This window comes from Pleuronectes platessa, chromosome 7 (assembly GCF_947347685.1).
Source record: "Pleuronectes platessa chromosome 7, fPlePla1.1, whole genome shotgun sequence".
NCBI classification, from domain to species: Eukaryota; Metazoa; Chordata; class Actinopteri; order Pleuronectiformes; family Pleuronectidae; genus Pleuronectes; species Pleuronectes platessa.
Window position 1 is genome coordinate 3,871,776 of NC_070632.1, and position 16,326 is coordinate 3,888,101.

General features: G+C 42.2%; 1 protein-coding gene across 1 annotated transcript; it reads left to right on the plus strand.

The window, feature by feature from the left end:
* Positions 1-1,205: 1,205 nt before the first annotated feature.
* Positions 1,206-16,071, plus strand: calb2a (calbindin 2a). Its single transcript, XM_053427313.1, has 11 exons — positions 1,206-1,369; positions 5,453-5,529; positions 5,676-5,765; positions 7,028-7,108; positions 9,166-9,222; positions 11,300-11,377; positions 12,852-12,907; positions 13,021-13,060; positions 13,230-13,283; positions 14,869-14,940; positions 15,881-16,071. The coding sequence occupies exons 1-11, from the start codon at positions 1,276-1,278 to the stop codon at positions 15,995-15,997; spliced, it is 816 nt and encodes a 271-aa protein (XP_053283288.1). The 5' UTR covers positions 1,206-1,275; the 3' UTR covers positions 15,998-16,071.
* Positions 16,072-16,326: the final 255 nt, after the last annotated feature.

Here is a 16,326-nt window from a genome sequence, read left to right on the forward strand (position 1 = left end):
ATGGCCATTAATGATAAAGTTTCTCCCTTCTTTTTTTTCCAGAATTTACATTTATTATGTGGGCTAATCACTGCTGGCTGCAGGCGGCGTGGGGAAGATGATTAGCCTGTGAGTTCTAATTAAGTCTGTGACGCCTCACACACTGTAGACGGGCTCCAGGAGCTGCACGCTTAGATACACACACAGATGGAAGGGGAAGGAACGCACACACAAACACACACACACACAAACACACTATATATACAGGGATGCATAATATGGAGAAGCATGCATCTTGCACTAGATCATACTTGGCACCTATGTTGGTGCAGCAATGAAACAGTCTTCACTCTTACACGCTTTACACACTCCATCTTAGTGAGGACACTCATTAACATAATGCATCCCCTCCCCCCCATTAACCATCACAACTCAATAACTGAGAATCTAATTCTAATCCTTAAACCAAGTCTTAACCCTCAAACAGCCCATGGAAAAAGTGAGGACCGGCCAACGTGTCCTCACTCATTTATGTCTAAAATGGAACAGGAACACACACACTCACTCCCGATGAGGCACTTTTACTGGATCACACAACACAAACATTCTGCTCTCTCACACACATGCACACACATGCACACACACACACACACACACAGAGACATGCATTGTATGAAGCATCTTGCAACTGGCTTCATAGAACAAACATGCATTTAGTATAATGATGATGATGCATCAGGGCTTGAATCTTGAATCTACGCACACAAGTTTACACACACACACACACGCACATGCATGTGCACACATGTTTGCACGTGCACATGCAAATACAGTGATGCTCACTGCAGTGCAAGAGATGTCACATCACACAACTACATCCACACATGCTCTCTCTCTCTCTCTCTCTCTCTCTCTCTCTCTCTCTCTCTCTCTCTCTCTGTCTCTCTCTCTCTCTCTCTCTCTCTCTCTCAGACACTCACTCTCTCTCTGACACTCACTCTGTCTCACACACACACACACACACACGCGCACACACACACACACACACACACACACACACACGCACACACACGCACACACACACAGCAGGACAGGGCAGCTGACTCGGATAGATGGACTCTCTCTGGGACAGTGCGCCCCCTCTGGCGGTGCAGGGTCGGTGCAGCTCGTGTGCGGGGTTAAAAGCGGCGGGCGGTGCGCCGGGGCTCCAGTGTGAGTGAGTTCGAATCAGGAGACACAGAAAAGTTATCAGCGGGATTGTGAATCTGCAGCAGCAGCAGCACCGTCCTCAGCATCATGGCCAACAAAGCACAGCAGCCTCCTCACCTGCATCTGGCTGAGGTCACCGCGTCCCAGTTCCTGGACATCTGGAAACACTTCGACGCTGACGGTAGGACTTGTGTCTCTCTCTTTAAAGTTCATCCACACTCAGAAACCATGAGATATGAAGAAGATCAGTTATCACTGCAGCTGATAGACGGAGGGATGAGGAGGATAGAGAGGGATGAACGGGAAAAGAGCGAGGAGCTCCTGCAAAACCAAAAACCTTCAGGATATCAAGAAATCTTATGAAGTCACAATTTTGTCAATTTCAAAACAAGAAAATCTTTTTCTGGGATTATATAAAGTAAATTTGTAGTTTCAAAAGATCCTAGGTGCCTTACAGGGATATTTAAGTTAACTAATTAAATATAGGGATTACTTTGTGTGTAAGTGATGAAAATATGATTTGTCTTCATGTTTTCTACTTGATCGATGAATGAAGTTGCAAAAAATCCAAATAGGCACAATATAATTTTAAATTTGTTAAATAACCCATTGTATCATTTTTCATTTTCTATTAGGAGATTCTTTTTTAATATATATATTACAGTAAAATTTCATATTATTAAAATCAGCCCTAAATACTGTATAAACTGCATATGAATTTGTAATTGCAGCTTTGTTCCGTATTAAAGCTAATGAGCACAGAAAGCCTGACATTTTCATTTCAGCCGTTAATCAGAACATCACCTATAATCACTGAGTGATCATCAGTAAGAGAGTGATTCTCCTCACAGGAGCATTGATACATGTTTCCAGTGAAAGAGCAGCTCGGTCGGCTGCAGATAGCTCACTGCTTTATGGATTTATTATGTCATTAAAATGTCATCAAATCATCAGCGTGTTCTCCCCCTTTTTCTATATGGTCTCAATCTTGATCATCTTCTTGTATTGATCCATGCACGTCCTGTTCAATCTTCACGTCTCACTCTGGAAATATCTGTGCGTGCAGGTGTCTGTGTCACAGGGCGACAAGCTCCTTTTTTTTTATCACAAATTCATCAGGCGCGCTGCTCATGAAAGTCTCATGGAGGATTATACACACACTTCTGTGGAAAATGGACAATTTGAAAAGAGGAAATCATCTTATTTAATTTCCAGCACCTGTCCTTTGTTAAAATGTCACATTGGTCACGATTGGCTCATGTTACAGCATTAGAGGCAGGGAGGACAAGCACTGGTCCCTTCAGTGAGCCACTTAATTAGGAGATAAGATCAAACTGACAATGTTAACCAGCTCCCTGGTTTATTAGTAATCAGCTGCAGCCGGGCTAATTAAAATATCCATTCATCATCAGCAGAAAAGTGAGAGAGTATGTGGGACATACTGGTTGTTATTAAACATCCTCAGTCCTGCTCGCTCACTCAACTTTCTCCAGATGTCCAACGAGGTGGATGTGTCGCAGTCATCTGGATCATACACACACACACACACACACACACACACACACACACACACACACACACACACACACACACACACACACACACACACGCACAGACACACACACTTGGGAATTCATTGTTAACGGGAGATGTTTTTGATGCACACATGCAGAAACACACTCCTCAGGGAAATCAAGGTGGAAGGAGGAGGTGGTAGGTGTGCAGAGGCTTCACATCCAAACAGATAAGTTGTCATTTCAGTTTAAAAAAAAATAAATCCTGGCCAGAGTGTGTGTGTGGACATGAGTCCTGTTCCATCCAGGTTTTAAAGCCCGAACCTGTGGAGATGTTTTACATATCGTGCTTTGCAAATCAAATACACCCCCACTGTGCATCAACTGATTTGTCCTGTGCTCATTATACTGGGAGTGGCTCGTGGCTCGGGCAGCAGGAGGGGAGAACTAATTTGTTTGCTCAGATTGAGTAAACATCTCTGAGTTGCAGATAAAAATACACAAGAGGCGATGCACCCACACATGATGGAACCTCATATTCCCCTGTTGGCCCAGGATCAAATCTCATCTGGATTGCATCTCTCTCTCTCTCTCTCTCTCTCTCTCTCTCTCTCTTGCAGCTCCTCCACTCTGATCCTCCTCTGCCGTCACCGTCAAACCTTTTCAATTCAGTCACTTCAAAGCTGCAAAAGGAAACAACTGCAGCTCCATTCGCTAATTATAGAACAGTTGCTGTCAATTATTTTGATTTACCTGCATACGTGGGAATTTGGATTGATTAACACACAATCCTCACCTCGAATCGACCAAACTCTGATCCCAGCCCAACACATTTGAATAGACAGGGCTGCACTCTGCTTTGAAAGGCAAATGCACTTTATTCAGGCTTTGAAATACGAGTTGGCACAGCTGCCCGGTTTGAGAGGATTTCCTATGTTGGATTTTTTAGAATATGAACCAGAAGCGTCTTTTACTGAATCTCCTGAGACCGACGCAGTATCCCAGAGCGTGTGCCAAAAGTGGCTCTGTGAGGCTTTTACTTTGGCAGCGGCTGCAAGATTTAAGAGGCTGAAGTATATGCAGGCAGGTTGAAATGAGCCATCTCATTAAGACGTATATCCATCCATCCATTATCTACTCCACTTATCCTTTTTGTTAAGAGTCACCAGAGACTGGAGGCCGTATAAAAGTAGTTTAAAGTGAATGATTAAAATGTGAGTTGAGGTCTGCAGCCACTGGCAATGATTTCCTACATCTACACACTGATATATCATCATGGATTTGCTGTTGATGATCAGCCCCTGTATTGTGGACACTTTGGGGAAACAAGGACACACTAATCAGGCTGCAGTACAAACCTTCAGCATGAAGTTGTGATAGACAGACGTCATGCTGCATGTGAATAAACACAGATGCTCCCTCATGCACAAATCAGCCGGCTGCAAAGTCGCTGCATGTATTGAATGAATGACAGCGCTCCGGCCTCTAATCTGTTCATAAATCTATTTTTATTGTCAGTTTATCTCATTCGCTGTGTAGTTAATCACATTTTATTCTGTTTAATTATCAAGCAGGTCTTTACTCTCCGGAGAGAGAAATGTCAATAAAGCCCAGAGGAGGGAGGGAGGCTCGATAGCAGCGAGGCATTGTGTCCCACTTACTGAAACAGCACAGCTCGTACTCATGAGTTTTGATCATATCACTGAGGAGCGTGCACACATTCCCACACACACACACACACACACACACACACATGTGAAAATGCCCATGGTTAGAACAAAGCCGCTGAGATGCTGCTCGGATAGAGAGAGGGAGTCAGAGATGAGGCAGAGTTAGAGGGAGCGGAGAGGAAGTGGATGGCATTATAATCTTTGTTAGTGTTTAATGAGGCCGCTCTGCCTTCCAGGGTTTTATTGAAGCAGCGAGTTACATCGTTTGCAGCCATCTGTCCGGCCGCTCAAAACGCTTGTTGATAGAATATTGGCAGCAGTTCACAGACTACCTGGGCGAAGCCGGTGCAGCTCATTCGTCCTCTGAATAGTTTCTGTCAGGTCGCCCGAACACCAGGAATAAAGATAAAATGAGGCGAGGAGAAAATCTGCTATGTCGTCCCGTCGATAAATTTGTCATCACAGAATCCCCAAAAACTAAAACATGATGGACATGCATGCACTTAATGTGACAGGATGACTGATAGCACACAGTGAAACAAGATAAGAGGAGGCTTAAGTTCTTCAAAGAATATAGTCACTCTCATACTTAATATATTCTTTAAAAACTTCTTCTGAAAATCTACTCTTTATTTTAGGCCTCACACTTTTGTTTCTCCCAGACACTGTCATCCATATTGATTAGTCCCATTTGCCAAAGTCCCCTCTGACTGTGTTATTGATCTCCTTGGAATAAAAGAAGCTGCTTGTGGATCATCACCTTCAGAATCCTAAAGAAGCCATTTTCCGTAAATAGCTTCTCCTTCAGTGCAACCCTGTGAACGCAGCGAGTCTTTGGGGAGTGATCAGTTTGCATCGTGTTAGTCAATAGTCTAATCTATTGAGCCAGAGGAGGAAGAAACAGAGTTACCTGTAAAAGACCCATGTTGGAATCGATAACGGCAAAACTGCGATGTGTTTGACACTGCGGCCACATCTGAGTTAATGGGTTTTTTTTCCTGAGTTTCTGCAATACTGAGTGAAGCCCTACATGGTGGATGCTGGGATCAACAAGGTGTTACCTCTCTGTCTGTCTCCCAGGTAATGGCTACATCGAGGGGAAGGAGCTGGAAAACTTCTTCAGGGAGCTGGAGATGGCCCGGAGAGGGGCGGGGGTGGTAAGTACAGGGACTTTAACTAAAAACACACACACACACACACACACACACACACACACACACACACACACACACACACACACACTTACACACACAATACCCAGTCGATAATCACTTGTATTGGTTGCAAATCCTTTTTTTTCCAGGACCCTTCAAACCCCACATTCAGAGAAAAGATGAAGGAGTTCATGCAGAAGTTTGATAAGAACAAAGATGGACGGATTGAGATGTCAGAGGTGAGGACCTGGAGCTTTGTGTGTTATTATGCTTTAATCTTTATTATCTTAAATGCTCAGTGTGTAGAATGTAGTGACATCTAGTGGTGAAGTTGCAGGTTGCAGCTGAATACCCCTCACCTCCCCCTACCCTTCCAAACATGAAAGAGAACCTGTGGTAACCTTCAGTTGTCAAACAAACTCAAAAGATGTTTAATTTGTCCAGTCTGGGCTACTGTAGAAAAAAATGGCGGCCTCCATAGAGAGGACCTGCTCCCGATATAAATATAAAATATTTAAATATAAACGACTCATTCTAGTGTGAGAACAACAATTCGTACAATTTAGATGAAACAAACATCACTAGGATTACGTCATATTCACTATTTGCTTTTTACCTAAATCTTACACACTGAACCTTTAAAAGAATATATTTGCACGTATGCTTCCTTCCTTGCAGAGTTAGATGAGAGGATTAATTTCACTCTCTTCCATGGCCAGCAGCCAGACGCATAAATAAAGAAAACAACGATACTCTTCCAAAATTGACAGTCACTTTGCTGCTGGCAGTAATATGATAAGATGTATATTACTCATATACAGTTTCCAAACTTCAATCTGTGCAATTGCTTTGGGCCACTGCCATGTTTTAAAGGTTCTCTTTATGTGTAATTACTGTATGTTGTTAAATTCACTAAAATGTGTCTCAGACCCAAAAACCACATTTGAAGAAAATAGCTTTGTGTTTTCTGCCTTCAAAGGATGGTGAGAAAAAGTTATAAAAAGAAAACTGTGAGATGATTCACAAAGCCAGAGGACTACAGCTCAACTGAGAGGATTCAGAAACCCGATCAATACTCAGATCGGCGGGTATAAAAGCCGTCTTTATTATCGTCCCTGCAGAGCGTCAGTTCGGGATATTGCTTTCCCCTCGATTTTACCATTTTCAGAGTGAGATGTGAAAGAGATGCAAAGAGAAGGGTTTTTCTGCAATATCAATAATCCGCTGCCAGCCAGGAAAAATCTGCAAATGAGTTTTAGCTTCAATTATTGTAGTGAAGATCCGATATAAAGCATCCGAAAACTTCGTTTTTTAAAGGAATTCCAATTTAGGCATAGCCCTGCCACTGAGGTTACGTCTCTCTATTATTAATGTCGGAGGTTCCCATTTGAAGCTTTGCAGACAAAAAGCTCCCTGGCATCCATTTTTTTCAGTCCCAGCTTTTCAACTCCACCATCTTGTGCTCTCACCACTTCCATTTCCCTGTCACTTGTCTCTTCAGCTGGCCCAGATTCTCCCCACTGAAGAGAACTTCTTGCTGTGCTTCAGAGAGTTTGTCAGCTCCAGTGCTGAATTCATGGTGGTAAGTTTGTTTCTGAGTGAGCGTGGACAGACCGGTATGTTTCCTCTAATGCAACAAACTCTGTTATTTGATCCGTTCTTTGAGATACCTTTTGACTTCTTGCACAAAAGCCTCTTGTTCGCTGTGAAACGTAGCAAGGACAGGTCGGCTTTAACGAGCCGTTGGTTAATGAGTCAGGAGCCAGTCGAGCATGCGAGGGCTGACAGCTTGCATGTTCTCGTTTTTACCTACCAGCTAATTTCACGGATTAGTTCCCTGTCTGTGGTTGAAGGTCTGATTCTAATTAATGAATTTAACTGGAGAAAACCACTCACTACCCAGCGCCTCCACTGCGCAAGGTTGCCTGTGTCTGCTGTTGAGACGTAGTGGTAGGATTTGAAATCGAGCAACAACACCTGCTCCATCATGAACTGGAGAAGTGGCTGAGCAGAGGATTTTTGTTCTCGTAGTCAGGTTCATAGTTTTACATTGTGTTATTAAAGGGTTATATGCTGTGATGCTTAAAACTGCCCTCAAACTGTCCATCGCTGCAGCTCCTCTTTTCAGCCTCTGTCTCAAAAACTTGGTTTCAGCTCCTGTCTCTTTAAGACCCCTCTCATGATAAAGCCCAGTCTACTCTGATTGGCCAGCTCGCCCATTCTTTTGTGATTGGTCTACCACCACCACTTGGGGGCGTGTCACACTAGCTGCTAAATGAAGAGTGAAGGGAAAACTAACCCAGTACAAATATTTTTTAGACTAACATGTTGAAATGATAACATCTGTGTCAAAGTCAAATGTTAAAACAAGACAGTGGCAGTGAGATGGATTTTTATTGGGCTGATGCTGAAACTGATAAAAGGGAGTAAGTAAAGAGAAAATAGAGAAAAACACTAAGCATATTTTATACTTGTAAAACAAATCATATCCATATCATTGTTTTCATATTGGTGCAGATCAACAAACATAAAGTGTCAAGGGCTCATATTGGTTGATTTATATGGTTTCAACCGATAAATCACTGATTGTATTAATTCACCACAGAGAAAATAACAATGACCAATTCAGTGTCTTATGTAACAACAGAGTTGTTTGTTTAAGAAACGGTTTAATATGAAAACTTCCAGAGTAACATTAACAAGTTCCGAGCTGCTCTGAATTATGAATAATGAATGAACGTTGGAGTAACAAAAAGTCCTTTGCAGAGCTGAAAGAAAGAAAAAAAAAACGGAAATCATTTATTCCACAAAACCCCTTCAGAAGATAAGAAAATGGCAGATTTTGTGTTAGATCTGCTGCAGTGAAAGGACGGAGTCAATTATAAACCAATTACATGTGGGGAAGAGGTTGTCCTTGTCTCCTGTGTCAAACGGAGAGGGAATAATGAAACGAGGGAAGGAGGATGAAGGAAAAAGAAGGTGTGGAAAGAGAGAAGGATGCAAAGGGCAAATGGGGGAACGCGGCGAACAGAAAGGACGTAAATGAAATGTCGATGGGAAGAAGAGAGCTGGAGTTTGAGAACATAAAACAAGAGGTGGGGGGATTAATCAGTCTTTGCCGAAGGGTGCGGGGCGGAGGAGGTGGGTAGAGAGGGTTTTAAAGGCTTAGAATGAGGAAGCAGAACTTTCTATTTTCAGAGTCATATATAATGGATAACCACTGTACCACTGTAGCGCCTCTCAGCAGAGCCCAGAGGAGGAGCGGAGGAAAAGGGGGGATGGCCATCCATCTTTGATAAGGAGCCCTTCTTTGGACAGGGACAGCTGCTAGATTAAAACATTCATTAAAATGACTTTCTCTCCCTCCCTCATTTCTCTCTCTGTCTCTCGCTGCCCTCCGCTCTGTATGTGGGGGTGGGACGGGATTGTATAGAAAACTGTGTGATTACAGCCACGCTCCACCCAACTGTGGTCGCCCCCCCCCCCCCCTGGAACGAGAGTAGAATCAAACTCTTAACACGGTTAAAGGGCGAGCTCGGGTTCGTTCGGAGAGAATTTGTGTATCGTTAAATAACGATGGAGGAAAGGGTGTTTTGGCATCAGAGAAAATTCAGTCCAGTGTTTGTTGATTTCTTTCAGGCGTGGCGGAGATATGACACAGATCGCAGTGGCTATATCGAAGCAAATGAATTGAAGGTACGTTATAGATATAAGTCATACATCACTTTAGAATGTGTACAAACTATTTACTCATCTGTTTTTAAAAGTCGTCATATACTTATGTTTATTTTGTTTTGTCTTTTTCCTTTCTTCCCCCCCCCATGCACATTCACAGAGCACCCTCCCAAACCCTTAATCAAATAGTTACGCAGCATGTGAGGCTGAGACTTAAACCGTATCCCATGTTTTTTCCTATTATCCGTTACAGTTTATTTAGATCTAATCAAAACTGTAAGTCTTGTTTTCTTTAAGTTGTTTGCATTTGTGCCGCGTCTCCGACTAGATGTTTTGTGGTTTAGCACTAATAAAAAGAAAAGAACGAGATACGCTGAGTCACTTCCTTACCGTGATCTTATTTCTGAATCTGTTTATATATTAAAAGGAACACTTCAAGAAAATACTTGTGTTCACTTTATAGCCAAATATCTGCGGAGAAGATTGATACCACTCCCGTGTTTGTATGCGAAATATTATCTGGATTCATGCGATTTGATCGAGCTTTATTCAACCTCATCGTAACACAAGACAAGAGAAGCAACTGAACATCTACTTACTCTGTGCTCAACCAATCACGAGTCAGTCTCAGCTGTCAATCATTTTGTTTCACCCTTTATTAATTGCATCAAATAACAAAATAAAAACAAACTTACCATAAAAATGAACAATCGTGATAAGAACGACCTAAAAATGACTCGTTCCATCCTTGAGAGAAATGTATTCAAAGTGTGCTTTGACTTTTGAGATTGGACTTTGTCCCGTCCACTAACATGGAGGAATCAGGGTTCAGGACCTATTCTGCAGCCAGGGGGCGATCAAGACAGTTTAGCTTCACTTTTGGTGCACAGTCATGTCGTCCACATGTCTCCAGTTTGTACGCGTGAGTGTTTCGTCAATGCTCAGACGCGGCAGTTATGTCAACGTCGTTAGCAAAGAAACCGAATAAGCGTTTTTCGAGGTGTTTTGATTCTTTAAAGGAGAACGCAACAAAATATTTACTTTCTCATCTGACTTCAAAGATTCTTTGAGAAAGGTTGAGAAACTGACTGAATCCAAGATGCAGGATTTTCACTGTCAGGGCCATCCAGTGACATCTGAGCTAAAAACGTCCAGTGTTTCCCTGAGAGGATTTAATGCGTGGCCTTGTTTTCCATGCGAGCGTGAGGGCGTGTTTAGAACCAGACTGTAGCTTTGACAGACGACAGTTAAGTGGCTGCACCAATAGGAAATTCCCCAATGACCAATTCTGTTCAGGTGAGGATTCAGATGCAAAAATATTATTCACTTCAGCACCTCCTGGAAACATTGTGTCAAATCACATAAAGGAAACAGCTCCACACGGGAGCCGAGCTTTAATGGGGTCAGTGAATCTGCGTGTACGGATTAGGCTGCTCCGGTTGTTATGGGATCGCATCTCTTCCAGCTGACCAGGTGCAGATGAGCTACTCAGGTGTGGCTTTTGAAAAAGCTTTGGGAAAATGCAGATGGCAGACGTGTTTCTGACCAGATGTGGAAAATATTTCAGTTTATTGACTCAGATACTGTATTATAAAAGTATAATATAATAGTTGAGTATTTTTACTTAATACATTTACTCTATCTAATGACTGCAGATTACGTTTTTACATACAAAACACAAAATAAACTCCAATTCACTCTCACACTTTATTTTTTTACCTTTTCTAATATTTTTTCCTTTTTTCCTTTCATCTATCATTCATTATTTTAAACTTTCTAAATATTTAGAATATATTTAACCGTGCTCTTATTTATTATCGTTATTTGTACTTTACTTCGTGTCATTAAAATAACCTGCAACTTTACAGTATTTTATGTTTACAAGAGATTTTTGTGTATATTGAAAGATGATATCACAGAATGATGAAACGACTTTCACTATATGTTACTAATGAACATTCTGTTGGTGCCATTGAATCTACAGCTTTGTATTTTATCTTGTAACGTTAATTAAAGCTCTTTCATAGTTTTTGTGTTTTTCGTGTTTGCCACATTTCTGCATGTCCTTGCTCATGTCTGTTTCTTTCTCCGTCCTCAGGGCTTCCTGTCAGATCTGCTGCAGAAGGCGAACAGACACTACGATGACCAGAAGCTGCAGGAGTACACACAGACCATAGTAAGACCCACACTCACACGTGGACTTGTACATACTCAGGAGAAGCCCACATTTCACATAGACATATTTTAGTGTATTCAACAGATATATATAGATATGTATATCGTAGAACTTCTGTCAGCTCAGATTGGGTTTCAATACGGTAACATCAGGATAAATTACCCAAATAAGATGCTTACTATGCATCTGTATCTCTCAAAGAAATTAAAAGTACAATAAATAACCTAATTGCGATTCACCTTGTGGCCCATTTTTTCTCCTTAGCACCCCAAATTCTTTTCTGTTATTCGTTTTTGCACTTGTGCGTAGTTTTCTAGCAAAGGAATGAGCAAAGCAAACAATCAGAATTTTCCAATAGCAGGAGCAGCAAGGTCAGACTCTCGTACTTTGGTAAGTTTGCCTCCAGAGGGAGGGAGGACTATTTGCTTTTGGAACAGCTGCTTTCTTGCTGACATCAGCAGTTTCAGCTCTGGTGATGAACTCCATTTCAGAAGTGATGCTGTTGTTAAGTCCAAATACTCAAATGTTTATCAAGTATTCTGCTTCATCTTCTCAGACAAAATATCAGCAAAAAATACTGAGACCAAATTTCACCGATATAAAAAACCAACAGAGCCAATACTGAATTGCTCATGAGATTCTTTTTCCGAGGATGACGTTTAGGCCTATGTGCGGTTTTCTACCTTGAGTGAAATGTACCATCTTAGTGGAGGCAGTCCTATAAACACTGCTAGTAGGTTTACTGAGAGGTGTACATATCTGGCCTGGAGGATCTCAGAGGCTTCTTCGTGCCGGTGGCAGCAGCACTGTGCATCTGAGTGGTGATGAACCGCTGTGTCCTGCAGGTCGTGTGTTTACAGCCCAGATGTGCTCACATCTGCCTTTTCCTGGAAGCCCCTGAGCTGACCTGATTTACCCAAGCAACATACCCACTGCTTCTTCACAGATGTGTTACATGTCCAGTATGAAGGAAACACAATGATCAAAGGAATACAGACAGTATTTTGATATCCTCGATTGTCATAATTAAATAAATACCTCAGTTTAATTGCTTTGGCTTTTGCAATAAGCACAATATTTTTATTCTATTTATACTATATACGTTTATCCCGTTAACTACTAATAAAATCTTCATAAAACATTTAAAAACTGTAATTAAATCTCTTCTTTTCTTCCTTTTTAAATGAAACTCTCACCTAAAACTTTTAGACCTCTGTTCTGTAAAGGTTCACCATCATTCATCGGCTGAAATGTCTGATGCAAGTTCTATAGACAGTACCTTAACTGGTCCTCTGTTAAAAAGTGCGGATGAGTTATGGAAGTCCATTCTATTTCCCAGTTGCTGATATTCACGGGACCACATCTGCCTTCATCTTGACAGAATATACCTGTAAAAAAAAAACACAAAAAACCCAGATGCTTTCAGTTTCTCTCGTCTGTCTGTTCCTATCTCTGTTCTGCTCCCACTTTGTAGCTCCGGATGTTTGATCTGAATGGAGATGGGAAGCTGGGCCTGTCAGAGATGGCCAGGTAATTTCACTGGCTTCTGCTCACTGTATAAATGTTGAAACACATCGCCTGCAGAAGGATTTGAATAATTGAACAGCTATTGTGTCCGCTAATGAAGTCCTTCTCTCCCGCAGGCTTCTTCCTGTTCAGGAGAATTTCTTACTCAAATTCCAGGTAGGGAAGGAGCAGAAAATAGCTTGTTTGCATTGATAATTAATGTGACTGGTCACATTACGTGTACAATTAATGTGCTACAGCCTCCACTTTAAATATTAATGATTAACTTCAATTTAGTTTTATTGTGACCGAGCCCGATAATGAAAATCAGATATTGTTTTTACAGGGTGTCAAGTTGACCAGTGAGCAGTTCAATGCCATCTTCACGTTCTATGATAAGGTAGGTGACATTTTATTTAAGGTGGTAATAACAAACAGATGATTTCAATTTCAAAAACGACACTTTTGACAATTATGTCCAAAATGTGCCTTTTTCTAATTGATTTATTTTTATTCCTTTTATCAGATTTTTTAACATAATCTCACGAATCTCTCCCCTTGGTGTCTCACAACCCCCCAGGGGATCCCAACCACTAGTTTGAGAACCACTGGTGTATTGTAGCCTAGTCAGTTACATCTGTTACGTCTTAGGGTACGGCTGTGGCTGAGGGGGTAGAGTGGTCATCCTCTAACCAGAAGGTTCAATCCCGTTCATCCCCATATGCATATCCCTCATAGCAAAAGTGGCAATAAACGGTATAAAGAGCTTTGAGTGGTGATCAAGTCTAGAAAAGATCTTTATAAATACAGAAGTTTCTCCTGGTTTTCTTTCCGTTTCTATCCAAGTCCATTCATCAAAGATTTTCTGACAGATTTAAACCTAATATATATAAACTACTATATGTTGTATTATATTGAACATATAAAATCCCTGCCACTGTCTCGGTCTCAGTCAGTACGTATATGAGCCTCGGCATTAAAGGTCGGAGAGCGTGAAGTCAGAATAGAGCAATGCTTCACAGCAGTGTGAAGGGGGGGGGGGGGGGGGGGGGGGGGGGCTTGCGTGAGCTCATGTCGTGGCTCGTTGGACTGAGGGCGAGAGGACAGGGTTGAATATTCAATTATGGATGAGCCAGTGGCCCGGTCCATTCATGTAGACACATTGTGAACAGCGCACCACCATTTGTGTGTGTAATTAGTTTCATCATTTTGTTATGAGCTCAGCCCTCGCAGTGGAAACGCAGGCAGCTGCCGTCACTGATGCTGAGACATCGTGCTCAGGCCGAACTGTGGCCGGTCAGCTGGACACTGACATGGCTCCCAGTGCTTCCTGTGCCACCGCCCCTAACTGTGCAAGGCCTCGAAAACATCTGAAATGCACGATGGTTAGCAACTGAGAGGGACTGGCCGATACCTGATGTCACTGCGTTTTCCCAAAACCATGCAAAGTCCGGGGTCTTTCATCCTTAAAGGGAAAATAAATAGATTTACACTTTATTCCCTAGATCTGGGACACTTCCCTCTAATCATCACAGAGCACCTACAGTGTTAAAAAATAAAGCTGGCAAGACGCGACGCTCTGAAGTCATCTTGAAACTGAGCCTAGATGAGCAGAGCATGGTTGTGTGCCACTTGCCAAAGAAGAAGTTCCAACATTTTGGACTGAGACTGTCCAGAATGTGACACATAACTCATTAATTAGCGGAGTGGCTGCACTTTACAGCAAACCCTCTTTACAGAGTTGTGAATGGGAAGTCGTTTTTAAATCATTATTCATGAATGGCCATTTGGCTGGTGCATTCATAACGGCAGCCATGAAATATTGAATGAAGTCAAGCAGCCGAGCACAGCACCAAAAATCAAGAAGCTCAGAATCCGAGTAAAGCTATTGCACGCTGATGAGAAACCGTCTTCAGTTGTCTCGCTGTCTCTCAATGATCTTGTCTGTCTTTCTCGTCCTCACTGTGTGTTTCTGATTCTTTCAGGATGGGAACGGCTACATTGACGAGCAGGAGTTAGATGCTCTGCTACGAGACCTTTACCAGAAACACAAGAAGGTGAGATGAGGGCTTTGGAAAGAGGTCACATGCATTTGTTCTACTTTTTACACACTGTGAAAAGTGAGAGCAAAAACTCAGATCGCCCATTTTATTCATCCCAGCAAATGATTCAGGGTTATAAGGTTTTTTATTGTGTGTCTTTGTTTTGGTGCAACGCCACTAGAAGAGGATGAAAAAGTTAGCTGGAAGTTAAAGGGTTTAAAAATCTCAAACACACACATTTCAGATCAGCAGATAATAAATCCCATTTAACTAAATCTAGAATTTAGAAAAATATCCTGTTTAGTTTCATTTAGTTTCACATTGTGTGGAACAAGAACATTAAATCATACAGACACTATAAGTTTAACATATATTAAGAGTTCCTGTAAAATGAAGATGTTGTATATAAAGTCTAAATCATCTACCATGAGACATACAGTAATTTGACTCCTGCTCTGGAAAGTGAAGCCAATACAGAAGTGCGTGAAACCTGTATTCTCTCGAATGAAGAAGTCAGTTTTCTCGTCTATGAAAAAATTGATTTGTAACGTCAGTAAATATTTTCCAAAGGAAGTTATGTCTCAATCTCTAGTTTCAAGTCTTCTTCAACACAGCTAATGTTCATTTTATGAATTATGGTCCCTTTGGAGTCAAATTGATCATAAAGCACCATGTGTATTGGGTTATGACATCTAGTAACAACCAATGGGTGCAGGTTAATGTGTAGGTGGGCCTGGAGTCAGGCTCCACCCCCTACTACTCCATATATGGTTACTTCTGGTTTCAAAAAACCAAGATGGACCTGAAAAAAAATGCTAAAAGTTGAACTGTGAGCTCAACACAACCCAGATTTACTTATTCTCAGAGATTTGTAGTTTGTCTGTATAGGCTCAAGTTATTTTTACTTACATGTACCTGGATTAACCCCCCCCCCCCCCCCCCCATCCGTGTTCAGGAGGTGGACCTGAAGAACCTGACGGGCTACAAGCAGAGCATCATGAACCTCTCTGATGGAGGGAAGCTGTACCGTGGCGAGCTGGAGATCGTCCTCTGCAGGGAGCCCATCCCGTGACTTTCTCCTCTCTTGTTGCATAAAATCATTTTCTCTGCCTCCCCCGCCCTGCTCTCCTGAGACCACCCCTCCTCCACCTCCAGCTGCCTGGCAGTGTAAACCAGGTGCATGTGCCGGACACTCCCACCTCTCTCCCCCCCCTCCCCCCCATCATGTCCCTGCCAACCCGCCTCTAAAGTTGCATCTTCAGTAAGAATGATAAGTGCACTGGCAGCACGCAACAGCTCTTCTCTTTTAAAACCCCCATTTTTCGGCAGCCTGACCTCCCCCCCCCCCCCGGCAATGACCTCTCTAACAACCTCTAGCTTTTTGCCTTTTCGACTCTCCCG

Coding starts and splice junctions, on each gene's coding strand:
- calb2a (XM_053427313.1), top strand. CDS start 1,276: ATGGCCAACAAAGCACAGCAGCCTCCTCACCTGCATCTGGCTGAGGTC. Junction 7,109..9,165: donor CCAGTGCTGAATTCATGGTG/GTAAGTTTGTTT, acceptor GATTTCTTTCAG/GCGTGGCGGAGATATGACAC. Junction 9,223..11,299: donor TCGAAGCAAATGAATTGAAG/GTACGTTATAGA, acceptor CTCCGTCCTCAG/GGCTTCCTGTCAGATCTGCT.